The sequence below is a fragment of the Metopolophium dirhodum genome, chromosome 1 (genome assembly GCF_019925205.1).
Source record: "Metopolophium dirhodum isolate CAU chromosome 1, ASM1992520v1, whole genome shotgun sequence".
In the NCBI taxonomy this organism is placed as follows: domain Eukaryota; kingdom Metazoa; phylum Arthropoda; class Insecta; order Hemiptera; family Aphididae; genus Metopolophium; species Metopolophium dirhodum.
The window spans coordinates 88,955,979-88,973,570 of NC_083560.1; the positions used below are offsets into that span (position 1 = coordinate 88,955,979).

Genomic DNA, 17,592 nt, shown 5'->3' on the forward strand with positions numbered 1-17,592 from the left:
ATTATATTATAATAAGTCATAAGTATATTACATTTTACTATTAAAATTGACAAATAATTATTACTTATAGTTTGTTAAAAAAAATCGAATCAAACAAATGTATTTATTTAAAACGTATATAATAAGCTACAGCGTTTAAGAAGTGTTCGATATAATTATCATCATTATTATTCTTGTATTTTGTACACAGTAAAAATAACTTTTCTTGCATATTTTCATACATTTTTTTTTTTTTGGTCGTAAATTACCTATATCAAATTGAGCTATTTTAGTGCTATCTGAATCTATCTCTAATCTAATTTTTTTAATCAGGGTCCAAATAGAGGGATTATTATAGCTAACGAGTTTAGAAAATCGATGATTGAATCCTTCTGTTTGATTATTAGTACGATATAAATTTTTAAGAGTTGTTTCGTGTACATTCCACGTAACAGGTGGAAAAATTGGTGGAATATTTCGAAATTTGGTTTTTTACCTGGCCGTGAAATTCCAATTGGTCTATTTATTCCCGAAATATAAGTTTGATCAAAATAATTGACTAGTTCTCTAGCCTCTTCTGGCATAATACTTTTAATATAGTCAATTCCAGCTGGAACATCAACAGGTAAAAAAGCTAGAGCATCAATTTTTCTACAAAACAAACTAAAATTTTCATTCTCCGTGTATACATTTACTAAACCAAGGGATTGTATTTTCCTATAGGTACTTTGCGTTAAATGAAAAAAACAAACTTTTATTTTTACATGTTCACCTAATATAGATGTGACTGCATTTATAGCTGCCTTTTCGAAGTCAATATGAACATTAATAGGGTCTGGATACAAGTTTTGATTATGACATGCATTAAGTAACGATTGTAACATATATTCATAAGTAGTTTGCGTTTTTTTTTCTAATAAACAATATACTGTAGTTATATACAAATCATGAATTTTGACTCTTATTACGTATAATTGTTGAAAAATAGAAGGTGCCATTGCAAAGTTACCATCGAACATCCATGTATCCGCCTCGGTAAGATGTTTTAACCCTTTATCAGTGGCGAATATGATAACTCAAAAAATAATTAATTAAAAATGTTTTATCGTAATTGCATAATATATTATATTATTATTATTTAAAAATATTAAAAAAACTGATAGGTAATCAATAACTTATTATTTTGAATTTACGCTCAACTTTTTTTTGTTTTCACCGACGTTTTTGAGAACTATACCTACCTATATTTTTAGTTTTGACGTCTTCGATGCGCCAACTTGATTCCCATTTCTACTAAAAAAGCTACTGAAATTGAAAATCGAAGCATTTTATTATTTATTACGATTACTTATCGTGTAAACAAACACACACACATACAAAAAAATAAAAACACAATTCATTATAAACCAATACATTAATCGATCCAAGTGTAAAATGTAAAATGTTCTAATTGAAATATTTGATTTCCGTTACTCTTCTGTCGTCTTAGTGAAAACGGCAAAATTTAATTAATATAATTAAAAGTGGACCATAGTTACTATTATCAAGTTCAGGGACGAATGCAAATTTCAAAAAGAAATTTCTGTTATTTCTTCGTTTATTCAGAAAATTGGATGGAAATACAAATAATTAATTTCAATGATTCTATCTGGCTGAAAAAATGGTTGAAAAATTAAAAATGTTTGAACGTTAAATTTTAAACTAACAATAATTTAATTATAATAATGTAATTATATAAACATATAACATTTTACTTTCAGTTTTTATACAGAATGCTTACTTCCAGAAATAGTCAATCCACAGTACGCAAAGAGGCTGTTGGTAGATGGCATTTTAGATCCTCTACATATTTTGGAAAATAAAAAAACAAAAACAGCAAAAAAAGCAAAAACAAAGTTACATAAATGAAAAAAAATTAAAATTGTTTCTAAATGTCTAAATTAGTATACAATGATAGACCGCGCCTAATTTGTATAATATGCAAATTATGATTTATGACAATTACTAGATAATATTATACGTACATTAACCTGGCCCCACTCATTGAATTTTTTACAAAAAAAACTAGGTCACGAATTTGCACGCCATTAGCATGTATTTGCACGACTATTTTTAGAATTTTCACGACCTTTTTTTAAGAGATATTTATAAAAAAAACAATGAGGGGGGCTGGCGTAATGTTACCTCAGCTCCCCCACAAGTGAAATCATTTTTTTACCAAACATTAGCACGTCATTAGCATGCATTTGCACGACTGTCACTGAACCCGAAACTTTTCGAATTTCCCGGGAAAACCAGTTTTCCACATTCACGCATTACCCCAGCCCCCCACAAAAAGGAAATAATCTCATTTTTACAAATTGTGTTTTACCAATCATTAGTATGCATTAGCCCGACTGTCATTGAACCCAAAACTTTTCGAATTTTCCGGGAAAACCAGTTTTCCACTTTCACGCATTACTCCAGCCCCCACAAAAAGGAAATAATCACTTTTTTACAATTTTTTTTACCAAACATTAGCACGTCATTAGCAAGCATTTGCACGACTGTCGCTGAACTCGACACTTCAACACTTGAGTGATTTTCAGTTTTCACCAATACCATAATTCGTGTTAAGTATTTTTTACACATATAATACGTACATTTGATTTAATGTTTTATTAACATTGCCATGGTTAGCATGCATATTTTAAACCGTACATGATACGAAAATGCTAATATTTTATATTGAACTAATAGGTATTATAATATTAGGTATATTATATTAAATAGGTAGGCATGGTAATTATAAAAATAATATAGAATAAATATTTCAAATTACCAAAATCTTGATTTTACAAATAATTTATATCTTTAAATGAACTATTTTCAATGAAATAAAATTGAAGAATGTTTTTAATACTTAACATAAGTTAAACATACTATTAAAAAAGTTTATTTTATAAAGACTTAGGTTTAAATTGTATACGATAAAAATTCACATGGCACTATCGTTGTGTCCTTAATTGGTACAGGTTTAGTTTTAAGGTCATCATATACAACTCCCAGTTTTTTGTATCACGTTTTGCGTATGTTGTATAATGATTAATGACCAATTGAATGTCTCAATTTCGATTTTCCCTGACGAAATGCTATCACGCCACGAAGTTCGTAAGTTGTTGTATCACATATGAAATAGGAGAAATATCACATAGTCGTACCTGCTTCACTACTACACTGATCATTGTCTCCTAGAAATAATACAATATTTGAATGTATAATAAAAGTAATATACATTAATTTAATATAATTACCTGCCCAATGAAGGACGTCAATAAATAAATTCATTTTTAAAATATTGGTTTTTACAGACTTCAGATTTTCACAGCCAATTTGTGCACAATTTATGAAGTCTGTTTCAATATGTTCATCCAAAAACGTTTGTAATTCATCCAGACGGCCTTCCCTACGCATTTGGTATGTTAGGTACATAATATTTCTCTCAAATTTATCACATGTTGAGGATATACACTCAGTTACCTCTTTGGCCAATGGAATGCCACTAAGTAAGGCATTTATAACATGACTTATCGTCGCATCACATGTCATTAAGGAGTTACCATATTCCAATGGTTGAACATCAGGACTCATTAATGTCATTATGATATCTGCTCTTTTAAAATATGTAGATTTTGATACTCTGAAATGAAATTCAATAACTCTATATGTTTATACATATTATTATGCATTGTTGCAAATTTGTAGCTATCACAATAAGATAGGCTTAAAAGTGAAATACAATTAGGGCCGAGCCACACATAGCGGTCGAGCCGCAGCGGTTCAACCGCTAGATTATCGTTCACATATGCGCGGTTATATTAAAATATTGGGTGATGGAAAAATTATTATATTTTAAAACTTAGTAATCTCAGTGTCTTTAACACGTAAGGTTGTTTGTACAGTATTGTAAATTGTAATATTAGCTATCTGCACAAAATGGAAATAAATCACGAACGACTAGTTCAGGTTTTGTGTGTAGCAGAAGCACTTGGTATGCTACAAGATCCTGTGCAAAGGCCACGTAGACAACACTGGGTTCACCCAATGAATCATGATAGGGAAACAAGCGGACGATTTTTTAAGTTTTATAACGATATAAGATTATATCCAGAAAAGTTTTTCTTATATTATCGGATGTCAATCAAACCATTTGACGAATTACTTAAAAAAGTACGTGACCATATATCAAAGAGATATACACCTTGGCTGAATCCTTTGAGTGCAGAGGAAAGATTAACCATTACACTCAGGTAAATCACTTTTATAAATTAGATACATGTATTATTATAAAAATTTATTATAAGTATTAATTAAATGAAATATGAATAAATATAAAAATAACATAGTCGTATTCCAACTAAAAATCCAAAATATATAAATCCAATATAATAATAATAATATCATGGTACTGTTAAGTAAAAATGTAAGTTAAAATACAAAAAAAAAATGTTGAACTTCTATAGGTACTAAAACTATAATTAAAACATAATTTAATTTTGACTATGAGGGTAATTTAAATAATCATACTTTGTCTGTGGAAAAGTTAATTGTGGTGTATTAAGATCAGTAGGAGTACTTTGTGAAGGATACAAAGATTGTGTGACTGCAGGAGAAGTATAATAATGAGCAAGAGAATTATATGGATTTGTTATTATAGGATTAGTTTGATTAGTTTGAGATGAAACCTGAATATTACTGTTCAAATCGAGATTTTTAAAATACTGCAAAACATATAATTGAAAATCTATTTTCTGTGCATTATTTAAATTTTTTACGTATGGTAAAAAAGAATTGAGCATAATTTTATCTGGATCTGCATTTTCTGTTCTATGCAAAAACTGGAGCAGTTCTTGTTGAAAAGAACTATTGTTTTCATTCGATTTTTTTTTCTTGTTTTGCTTCGATTTTTCCGATGGTTGTTTTAGAGTTGACGAAGTTGATGGCTCACATTATGTATCAGCAAGGTCAACACAACTATTATTAGCCAAAGAATCGTTGCATACGTCTATTTCGTCTTCTTGCATACTACTGGTTGTCCTATAAATAAAATAAAATTATACCTTTCAAAAATATAAACTTAAATAAATATAATATAATATAACCACTCAATCCACAAATAGTATCGTGGACAACCAGGCTGATATTATATAAAAATATGTTATAATTTTATAAAACTAATACAAGTAAAATATTGATTCATATATAATGTTAGATACGTACTTTCTTTTATTTGAACAATTCTGTAAAAACGGCAATGCCGCAATAAAAGCATATGGTTTTTTTTTCTGTGCTGCAGATTCACTTCTCACATTTTTTTCTTCGCTTATACTTTTTTTATAATTATCTTTTATATTCTTCCATTTCTTATCTCGAAGTTCTTTGACTGAAATTAAATAAATTAATTGAAAACGAACAATAAAAATATAATTAATTTATAATTTATAAATGTCCAAATGTAGCCCTAAAAGTATTTGAGATTGATAAATGTGTATTGTATACCTAACTTATATTGATTTTACAAAAATGTGTTTTTTTGTGTTTTTATTCACGGAAAGTTAAAAAAAAAATGTACACGGTCAAAAACATTGAAAATCTAATAAGTACTAAGACCCTACCAAGTTGTTTATATATCATATCAAAAATATTAAAAAAACATAGTTACAATATTGTTTTATGAGTAAGCGTTTTTAAGAGCACATTTTTTCGAAATTGGATTTTTATAGACGGTATTCCAGGTTCAAATTTGGACAAAATTAGATATTTCAACAAAATAAACTGGTAATTTTATTACGTTATGTTTTAAATTATTTTATATTACACACTACTATATAATAATACAATATATCATAATAATAATAATAATAATAATAATTCTTTATTAACGGAATAAATTCCAAATTCCAAATATTCTGAGAAGTACCTACGTCCTACAGTGATTTTAGTGCGAATGTATACGTTATTTTTTTTTTTTTTTAAACGATATAAAACAAGTATCTATGTATTATAATGAAACATGAAACATGAACCTATTAAAGTAAATAATTTACATATACCTAGTTAAATTATAGTAATTAGTAATTATTATTATTATAGGGCTACGGGGAAAAACGATAATAGTCAATATTACTAAAATGTTCAGTATTGCAATTTTAAAGTTTCAGAACTCAAAAACCAAAGAAATAAAGAACGAAATATTTCAAAAATATTTATTGTAGTTACAAAACTAATTTTACGTCATATAACGAATAAAAAAAATATTAAATTTACTTTTTAAATTTTAGAAAAAAAAAATAAAAATAAAAATATTGACATTGATCTTTTCTTCCTGTTATGCATCTTCATTTTCGTCGATTGGTATATTATCTGCATACTCTACATCTACGTCATCTCTATCTGTTTCATCTGACTTGAGTGCAGCATAGAATTGTTGTGCATCCGAGTTGGTTAAAAATTGCTTTAGGTCATTAAGTTTTGGTTTTTTTATTGGTAGGGGACCATCATATAAAGGACAAAGAGTAGTATTCTTATTTATTTTATTTTTTCGATTCCTTTTATTAGTGGCGCGAGTGATGACAGCTGATAAGTAAGGCCCATGATATGTGGACTTATGGTTTATAAATCGAGGTTTACTTTCCTCAATAAGTAGCACTCGAATGGGTCTCGTTGGAATCGGGTTTTTCGTTGGGTATAAATCTGAAAAATAATCTGTCCACGTCTTGAACTCGACTTCAATGGCACAGTCAATAACATTAAAAGGTGTTGGTTTTTGACGGCTCTGTAAAAAGATATTCCTCCAGTCATCAGGTAGTTCGGTATAAGATTTAGAATTTATTTTTCCCATGTCTCTATCGCATTCTAAATACGAGTGACCACGAATTGGGAACACCATTTTTATGCTATCGAAATGTTTTTTTATACAGACCATGTAATGAAAAAATCTTATTGTCGTATAGTTTTTGTTCTGACCTGCACACGAATCGCAAAAAATAATTAATTGTCTGACTTTCGGATCCAAAATTTTGAAAAAATAATGTTCAAGCATTGAACATACGTCATCTGCTCCTTTTCGTGCGACAGTTTCATCATACGTGTAGAATATTGAAGATTCATCTGACAAAACGTGTACGTTAAAGGAAATAAAGTTTAACTGTCGACGATAATACACATCGTTGGTAGTTATATTGGGTGTTGGAAGATTTCGCTGGTAGTCCATAACTATAGCTTCTAAATCGGGAGTCTTCTTTGCTGCCCTCCTATACTTCTTTTTCAGTTCGTAGAACTTATCACCCTTTTTTTTGTGTAGCTCATGCTCTATTGACTTTTGTTTTAATGTTTTGTTTAAACTATTTTTTGTTTCATTATCTGCGCAAGTATTGATTTGGTTTTCTATTAGTTTGACTTCTGATTTGTAAACATCGCATACACTGCAAGTATCTTTACGTGGGTACCCAAATTATATGTTAAATTTTTGTTCAAATATATCGCGGAAAGTTGTATAACCTACTACATTTTCAGGATGTTTGTCCTTATAAAACGTGTGAAGTTTTTTTATGTTTAATTCTTCCGGGAGATATATTTTTTCACTATCCTTGGGTGAGTAATGGGATTTTCTTCCTTTCAAAGATTTAATGAAATAAAAAACTTTTGTTTTGGTCTCGTCAGATAACTTATGCGGTCGGTTGGAATGTTTTCCACGATTATCAGTGCCGACTATACACAGACACCAGAAATAAGCAATTTTTTTTTTATTGTTTGACCACGGCGATTAGAAATACCATGAATACTTAAAAAAGCTTTATAACAAACAACAATATCTTGCAATGCACCATTGATATAACTACGCAAACGATAACTATAAGAGGAATCATTAAATTTTGCCTCGTTCGGATCCTTCCTACTTCTACGTTGTACAACAGGTAAAATCGTAATCAATCCCCCAAGATACTCATTTTGGCGGTTGTACTCACCTAAATTGTTGAAATCTTTAATGATTCTATTTCTTTCTTCAGGAGAAATAACATCGAAACATTTATGCCTCTTACAACGACAGTCGCTCCCTACCTCGTTTGACGTTGCACGAAGTTTTTTCATTACTTCACTCAATCTTCCGGTTTTTTTTCTTTTTTTGACATGATTAGCATTGTTCTCTTCAAATTCAGCACTAGAATCACTAAAGCTGGTGTCCATTTAAAAAAAAACTTAGCTCAGGTCTGTATTAATGAAAAATTAACACTTCAACACGTGATACGTAAAATACGATCAAACTATACTGTTATTACGCCATTTCACTATGAAATCGTCGCACGTACTACAAATAATAATATAATAATATCAAAACGCAACAATCAAATAACATAACAACGGTCGTTATCGATCTTATAAATAACTTCAAAATTACGTACTAAAAATAAAAACCATACACTTGACTTTGATCATTTTTTCACGTTTCCGCTCGGACTCTGATCTTTTTTTGCCGTCATGGTAATATTTAAACCTGTATAATATCATTGACCGTGATATTTTTTCCCTAACTCGATTCACGTTACAATTCGTTCAAAAACCAACAAACAAGATATTATATTATCTGATTATTATTTTTTTTTGACTATTATCGTTTTTCCCCGTAGCCCTTATTGTTATAACTATGTGTAATTTAATTATTTTTATACTATAGGTATCTATCAACTGGAATGACGTTTACTGCGTTACATTTTGAATTTAAAATAGGCAAAAGTACTGTTGGTGAAATAGTACGAGAAACTTGTATTGCAATATGGAACATGTTGCAAAAGGAAGAAATGCCTGAGCCCACAACTGAACATTGGTTGGAAATATCAAATACATTTTATTCAAAAACCAATTTTCCCAACTGTCTTGGTGCTGTAGATGGGAAACACATTCGTATACAAAATCCAAAAAACATGGACTCACTCTTTTTTAACTACAAAAAATATTTTTCAATTATTTTAATGGCCGTAGTTGATGCCAATTTGAGTTTTATTTACATTGATGTTGGAACTTCGCCGTCAACCGTCAACCGCAACATGTTGCGGTCGATTTTTCGACCGCGGCGGTTTCCGCGGCTGAACCGCATAAGTGTGAACGCATATCAGGCGGTTGCATTTAAAATCAAACAATTTGAATTTGTTGGATGGTTCAACCGCTGCGGCTCAACCGCTATGTGTGGCCTGACCCTTAGTGAAAAGGGAGGAGTATATTTTTTATATAACCAAATATTATGTTATTTGTAGATATTTGAATTTTTTACTTTTTTTGAGTTTTTTACTTTAAAATTTTTTAAATTTCCCTTAAATAATTAAAAAATGTTACCATACAAATTCTAAAACTGAAAGATGAACTTATATATTTAGTTTTATGTTTTTATATTACTTGAACATAATATTATATAATGTTCTTTTTTTAAAAAATATTGTATTTTTTCAACAAAATATTAATTTGTGCTCACTTAATAGATTAAAATAAATGTTGTATTATCTACACAAATAACTTTAATTTTTGAAGTTCTTATTTCAATATAATAAAAAACTTAATGTAATTAATCCTTTGTAAATCAAATTATCTTTATACCTTGTGTATTATATTCCCTATATAGAATAGAGTATATTATAATATTACAATTTATAGACTAATTAATATTATATTTTATATTTATCAATAATGAAAAACAAACTATCAATAACGCCGTTAATGCATCAAAAGCACAAGTATTGCTCAAAATTAATTTTCCTTCTCCTGATTTGGAGCTTTTTAATTCAGCAAACATTGAACCATTTTTCAAAATTGGTAAGGTTTGTTTATTTTTTGCAGTACTTATATTATGTAAGTGCGGGTTTTGCTTTTTGTTTTTTCACTTATATCATTATTCCCACTTTTACATTTTAATATATATTTTTTAATAGGTTATATATTAATATATCATATCATATTATATATTTATGTAATTGTAAGTAGCATTAATTGAGGGCAAGGACTTTCATTCGCTAAAAAATTATGTATTTCTTTAAACACTTAATTTAATTCAGCCAATGCAGATCTCATTCTTCATTCAAAATTATTATGCCGTACGTCTGTTCCTAATAAAACAAATAAAGGTTTTTAAATTAATTGTGTAATAATTCTTAAATATTTATCTCACCTAAATCAGCTAAATTAGAATTTCACTGAATTATCAACATTTCTTTAATATTTTATTATATTTTATTATAAAGTCACACAATAAAATATCTAAGTATTAATTGCTACTATTTGCTATGTATATAACAAGGGTTATACGTTAGTTTTAGGACAATAAAATTGTATAGGCATGACTTAATATAATATTGATATGTACATAAAGATTATAATTAAATTTATCTAATTAAAGATCAAATTTTTCCGGGGATTTTATTTCAAGTCATTTTTTTCTCGGGCTTTTTTTCGAATACCGGCTAAATTGTATACTTTTTGATAGAATCACGCACTGAACTCTATACATTACCTAACCTAACCGGCAGGCGCATTGTATATAATTCATGAATTGAAAAGTGTTCATATATGATCATAATATGATATTGTGATCATAATATACATCCTTGATAAAAAAAAAAATGTTGAGATTAATTCCACTATCACACATTATGTTTTTGGAAGATCTGCCCCCATCTCCACACTGCCTCCATCGGTATAATCAATAATCATATTATACAAAAATGTAAACAAACGGCCTCAATTTCTTATGTATGTTGGACCTCTAAACTATAATGAATTTGAGGCATCGTCCTATCCGTTTCTTTATTATCTATGCATACAACGAAAACTACAAAATACTTTAGTCTTTAATACTACTACTTCTACTCGTGTCTCGTTTATGGTTTGTAGTATTTGCTACTGCCGGCCAATTCGCACAGTGTCATACCCCTAGTGAGTTCATATTTAATTATTATTAATTAGGTAATATTTTTTAATTATTATAAAATAATATCATTTCAGGAAGACATCTATTAGTTATGAAAACAATTTCAGCTTTGACCATAATGGAATAGTACAATATACCAGGTATATTTTCTTAGTCATGATACTAACTAGTATGAACGTCGAACACTATGATGGCATGGGGTATCAGAGGTTCCTCATCATCCTCAACCACAATAATTATAAGCTAATAGCTATAGACATGACTTCTGTATACGCCTTACACTATCATAGTATACCGTATGTATTTTACATATCAATTAATGAGCAATAAAATAATAAATAATCAAATGTTTTTAAATTCAAACAGTTGTTACACAAACTTGCAGTACGTGATACTAGCAAGTTAAAAGTCTATGAAAAACTATTGCTTTATTTGTGGAAAAGATGAAGGTAAATATAAATCATTAGTTAAATCTTATAAAACTATCAAAACAATTTTAATTTGAACATGAATTTAAATATATTCAATGGTAAACACCTTAATAATTTATGTTGTTATTATAAAATAAAACTTAATTTATAAAACTGATAGAATACTTAACTTCATTCACTTCATTATTAATGCTCACGTAATTAAAATAAGCTGTGTAATATGTTGTATCATAGATTAATGTCATTGATTTAATATTTCTCATCCATTACCATTGAAAGTTGAATATATTTATTACAACATGACCATTGACCAATAAATCAAGTTTAAAATTCAATCATGTTTTTAAAAGCATTTATAAACTACATTATTAATATCATATAAGTATCATAAAATTAAATGAATATAAGATTAAATGTTATTAGCAGTATATTAAATTAAGTTATGTTTTTGATGTCCAATTTATACCAACATTATTAGTAGAACAGCTATTATATAGTTAAGTTTTAAAATCAATTAACGACAAATTTTACATTATCTCAATGAAAACAAGCTGACATAATGTTGTTCTTTGTTGAAACCAATTAACTTTTAGTTAAACTAAATGATCATAAGAAGGAAATCAAGTTTTATTAAGCATTTACTTATTTAATTATCCATATTGCCTTTGAATCATAGTATTAATGCAAGACTGGGTAAGTTATCTAATCTTTTTAACCAAATCATTTAATTTATAATAGACAATGTATGTTAAGTTTATAGTTATTTCATTTAAAATAATCATTTACCTTTTCTTTTTTTAACTGATTATTTGCATTCTATGTCAAATCATATTAATCGCTTTCAAAATACCAATTTTATGAACTGCTGGATTAGTTATAATTGATAGTAATATTATTGTTAACATTTTTATGATATTAGTTTTTCATTGTTAAGATCCTCTAAATAAAATATCTTTAACATTATTTTTTAATTCTGGATTTTATGCTTACATTTTAAAGTTATTTTTATTTTTAATTATTCATTTTAAAATATTATACTATTTTTCTGAGATCAATAAGAATAATAAAATTAATGTTATTATTTTCTAAGAGGTCTGTTATAAGTTATAACTTATTAAAAATGTTCTGGTGCTATGGGTGTAATACACAGGCACACATCTAGTTAACAGACCTAATATGTCAATTTATACAAAAATAAATTTATTTTCATGTATTTAAATACAGCTATAGTAATTTATTTTCTATTTGTTGCTTTGGAATATTGAATCTATACTAATAACTTTTGTTTCTATATTTTTGTTTCAGAGTTTGTTCTCAAATTGTATTGGTGTTTATTTAGGAAAGCATTGAGATATTATTGCATATTACTTGCATTTATTTGTATGCCAACTGCCGAGTTACATGAACAATCACTAATTGTTTAATAATATAATAGTGAGCGATGAACAAATCAATACCAGCCATATATTTTATTAAAATTCAGTGTTTTTTTTTTTTTTTTGGTAAGTGTTGGGATCTTTTTGAAAATAAGATGAATAGCTGTTAGCAGATTATTAAATATGTTTAAGTTTATGTTTTTTGTGTTGTATCCATGCTTAAGTGATTAGTAAAACAACTTGTATATAAGTTCAGTTTTTAAATCAATCAATTGCAGATTAACTCTTTTTTCTCTTAAAATTTTTCAAAAAAAAAAAAATGTTCATATAACTGTTGATTTTGTTAAGTATTCTACTTCATAATTATTATCCACTTCATAGTCATATCTTTGTATTATACTTTTTATAATATAATGTTGTGATTTTTAACATCATCTGAAAGAAAAACAATTTAACTTAATGCTTAATGCGTAATGCTTAATGCTTAATGCTTATTGTTTATTGAAAACAATTAACTATTGACTAAACTATATGATCATGAGAAGAATATCGAGTTTTCTAAATTCAAGTATTTACTTAGATAATTTATTTATATTTTCTTTTTATCATAATTTGATGAGAGCCTGCAAAGTTAACTAATCATTTTAACTGAATAATTTAGGTTTTTTATTTTAATAGCTTTTAACAGAAAGTTATTATAGAATAGTTTAAATTATAATAGACAAATGTAAGTTTAAATAAACAGAAACGTTTTTTTTAACTCATTATTTACATTCTATGTCAAAGTTTATTTATCATTTTCGAAATACTAATTAATTAATGCTCTTTCACATCATAATAATATTGTTGTTTTAAATATTTTATTAGTATATTCATTATTTATATCAACTGAATGAAACATCTTAAACCTTAAATTTTATGATTATTTTTATTTTTGATTATTCCTATTCAAATATTATTTTATAATATAGGTCAAAATGTTTCAGCATATTAAAAACATTCTCTTGCGATGGTTCTCAATATACAAGTAGTTAACGGATATATTATGTCTGTTTCTTCAAAAATAAATTAATTTACATGTACCAACTGAAATACAGGTATAGACAATGTATTTTCCACTTGTTGCTTATTTAATAATAATATTTAATTATACTAATAACTTTTGTTTCTATATTTTTGTTCTAAGGTTTGTCATCAAATCAAAACCCACCAGATATATTAATACAATCGTTGTTTTTAAAGAAATGTTTGAGATCCCATTGCATAGTGTCTGGATTTGTTTGTATACCGGTTCAACAATCACTAAAAGTTAAATAATACAATAGCAAGCTTATTAACAAATAAAAATACCCATCAAATATTTTATTACAATTGGTGTTGTTTTGGAAAGCCTTGAGTGAGGAGGTCTTCTTGAAAATAAGGTGAAATTTTATTCTAAGTCTTCGTAGTCAATTTATTGAAGTTGATGATTTTTGTTTTCAATCTATTTTAAAATTATTAATAGAACAACTTTTATATATGTTTAGTTTTGAAATTAATCTATTTAATATTTCACTTAATAATTAATAATTATTGTTCGTTTTATAGTAATATTGTTGTTGTAAACTTTGTATGATATTAGTTTTTCATTATTTACATCATCTGGACGAAAAACCTTTAATATTACTTATACTTGATTCTGGATTACATGCTAATATTAATTTATCGTCATTTTTAGTTTTGATTATTCCCATTAAAATCTTATATTATTTTTTAAGATCAATAATCTTAAATTATTTTTAAGATTAATAAGAATAACTAATTGTATTGTAATCTATATTTGGCCTGCTTTAGCATATCAGTAACTTCTGGTTCAATAGGCGTTTTGTACACAACTAATTAACAGATATATTATATTGGTTAATTTAAAAATAAATTTATTTTTAAACATTGAAGTATCTGAAGTATTATTTGTTTTGTGGATGAAAACTCTGTAAATTTCATCCTAACATTTGGGTGAAAAACAATTATTGTGCTTGTTCAATATAATATTCCAATATTCATAGTTTTATTAAAAAAAGAATTAATCCAGAAATAGTCTCTACAAAAACATTAGAAACCGTATAATTATGTCTAAAGCACGCCTGTTGCTTACTAATATTTTAAAGTCTAAATTATAATGTTAACAATGTATTTTAGTTATGTTTGTATTAATATATTTTTTTTTTGTTTATTTTATTTTAGGATATCAGTTATATCAATTGATGTAGATTGAGCAAAATCTAAAAAGATCGCAAGACATTTCTTACTTATCATCTCACACAATTGTGTTAAATATATTTAAAATAAAGCACCAACTCCACATATTATTATGTTCAGAAATGTTGTATCATGTTAAAACAATTATGACCTGTGAACTACCTATCTAATTTGTCATGCTAAAAATCTTTTAGAAAAATATCTTTAAGGTATATAAATATATTATATAATGTTCATTTAATGGATTTTTTTGATTCATATACAATTTAAAATTGTAGTTATTAAAAAACAAAACCAACATGATAAAATAGAAAATATTTAAAATAAATAATTTCTCAAATAACAATTAATTTTATATGTATATAAATTAAGTTGTATGCTCTACAGATTTTCAATAATCAGTTAATAGGCAGCTTACTGTTCAAAAACTTGAGATAAAAAATAAACAGGATCGCCTTGACATCCTAATGATGTGAGAAAAAATGTACAAATAATTATCCAATCATATAACATCCATCGATACTAATGACTAATGAATTCAAGAATGCTTTAAAATGTATAAACAAGTACTTAAATTAAATGGAAAAGAGTTTAGTTGAAGATAATATTTATTATGAAGAATAAAAAATAAGTGGTAATAATACAGTTTTTAGTATTTAGTTTCACTGCAACTATTATTTTAACCTATTAATTGTTTTTCATAGAATATCAATTAAAGAACAAGCTCGTTTAAGAAGACAAAACTTATCAAAAACGATTCAAAAAAATATGCATGCTTTGTTTAGTGTTTACTGATAACTTCTTAACAAAGTTTTCTTACATAGGCTTCAAAGGAAAGAACATTTGTTCTACCCTTTAAATTTACGTAAACAGTGTTAATTGGTTATAATAAAATCCGTTTTTTTTTTGCCATTACTGTTTTCAAAAAATGTTTTAATTATACAATATGTTATAATATGTAATTAAACAATAAAAATATCAATTTTATATAATAATATGTATGTATAGAAAATATAGGAAGTACATAAATAATTAATTACAATAAACAAATTAATATTCCCCTAAGAATTTTACAACTGATTTTCACTGTCTTATGTACAGTTTTATATAATATTCGAATATTTTTTATTCAAGTTTAAAAACTTTATAATATGTGCATAAAATATTTGTATATATATATTTTCTAAATAGAATATAATTTTTATCAAATTATAATGTATTCTAATCTACTGAAACGTAGGAGCCAGGTATGATGTTTTTGTTTCATATTATTTAAACATTAGTCATAAACCCATGACTAGGTGGATTATTTATTGTGGTATGAAAGTACGATTGCATATATTTTGTATGGAAGCATTGTCACAGAATCAGTAGGGCCTAAACCACCTTTTAATGAGTGGGTTTCGGGTGGTGTTCGTACCATGGTGGATGTCTGAGTTCTGAAGAATGTGGTTGATTTTAACTTATAATAATATAAATTATAAATATTCTATCTTTTAGCCTATTAGATTAATATTAAATACGTAGTCAAGCCGTCAACTAGCCATCATCGTTAAATTTTTATCACATTTATTTTTAATTTTAATTTTAGTTTAGTTTAGTGTATTTATTTAAAATTTATATCATCTATACCTATATATTAATATGTCTATGATTAAAATAACTGTAACATGTTATAGGTAGGTATATTTATATCCTCATAATATGTTAAATAATAAGTAGATATACCTAATTTAACAAAATTAATATGCGTCTAATATACAATTGTAGTTTTTTAAAAATAATTTAGGTGGTTATTTTAGATTTGTAGTGCTTAGTTGTTATAATTAGGTATATAGAGCTACAAAATCCTAACCCACACAACATAAAAATATTTCCGAACTATGGTAAAAATATTTTCACAAAAATAATAAAGTTGTCAAAAGTTGCGTAAATAATTAGAAAATATTTAAGTTATATTTTTTGGCCAAGAAGTTCATATGTTTGAATATATTTTGTAAAAAAACATTTACAAAATATTTTAATCATAATTTTTTGAAAAAAATATGTTTACGGAAACTTTATAAAAATATTAAGTCAACATTTTTATGCAATTATATAGTACAATATTTTGTTATCATGAGAAGAAAATATTTAAAAAATATTAGTTAAATATTCATTATTCAATCACTTTAAAACATTCATATATTATCGTATTCCAAACACTGCAGCATGTGTGGGAACTCTATTCATAAGACTTTTTGCATTTATTATCAAGCTGTTTAAAGTACTTTATAACGTATTTAAATTACAGAAGTCGTGCTTATTTTCAATTATAAAGTTTTGTCTAAAACAATTGGCCCAAAATTCATTTTTAAATCATTTAAATTGTTGATTTATCATTAAAAAAAGTATACCACAGAGTAGTAAAATTTCATAGATTTTTTTAATTTAAAATGTACCAAAATATTGCTTAAACACACTTTTTTATTGTGTTTTATACGTTTAAAACAAAATAATATGTTTTTTTATGTTTTTTTATGTTTTAATCAGAACAACCCAGTCACAAACAAATAACAATTTCATAAAATATATTGAAAATAATATATATATATTATAATATACTCAGTGGCGT

The 17,592-nt window shown here is 26.4% G+C and overlaps 1 protein-coding gene, 1 long non-coding RNA gene and 1 pseudogene across 6 annotated transcripts; 2 read left to right on the plus strand and 1 right to left on the minus strand.

Annotated features, from left to right (window-relative positions):
* Positions 1-3,954: 3,954 nt before the first annotated feature.
* LOC132944347 (uncharacterized) lies at positions 3,955-10,192 on the plus strand. Its single transcript, XM_061013643.1, has 3 exons — positions 3,955-4,268; positions 8,693-9,230; positions 10,184-10,192. The coding sequence occupies exons 1-3, from the start codon at positions 3,955-3,957 to the stop codon at positions 10,190-10,192; spliced, it is 861 nt and encodes a 286-aa protein (XP_060869626.1).
* LOC132936237 (uncharacterized) lies at positions 4,509-5,652 on the minus strand (annotated as a pseudogene).
* A 536-nt stretch (positions 10,193-10,728) lies between the features above and the next one.
* On the plus strand, positions 10,729-16,111 carry LOC132935010 (uncharacterized). Of its 5 annotated transcripts, XR_009663137.1 has the most exons (9): positions 10,729-10,938; positions 11,008-11,229; positions 11,300-11,382; positions 12,670-12,866; positions 13,712-13,837; positions 13,927-14,161; positions 14,964-15,187; positions 15,366-15,612; positions 15,683-16,107. It is a non-coding gene; the product is annotated as an uncharacterized LOC132935010 (long non-coding RNA). The 5 variants fall into 5 exon arrangements; XR_009663139.1 differs by having other exon boundaries at positions 12,670-12,798; positions 14,964-15,612; positions 15,683-16,111; XR_009663135.1 differs by having other exon boundaries at positions 14,964-15,612; positions 15,683-16,110.
* The last annotated feature ends 1,481 nt before the right edge of the window (positions 16,112-17,592 follow it).

What these genes read in the sequence shown, in the direction of transcription:
- LOC132944347 (XM_061013643.1), top strand. Translation starts at nt 3,955, where the DNA reads ATGGAAATAAATCACGAACGACTAGTTCAGGTTTTGTGTGTAGCAGAA. An exon ending in AGATTAACCATTACACTCAG is followed by an intron (nt 4,269 to 8,692) that starts GTAAATCACTTT and finishes TTTATACTATAG; the next exon opens with GTATCTATCAACTGGAATGA.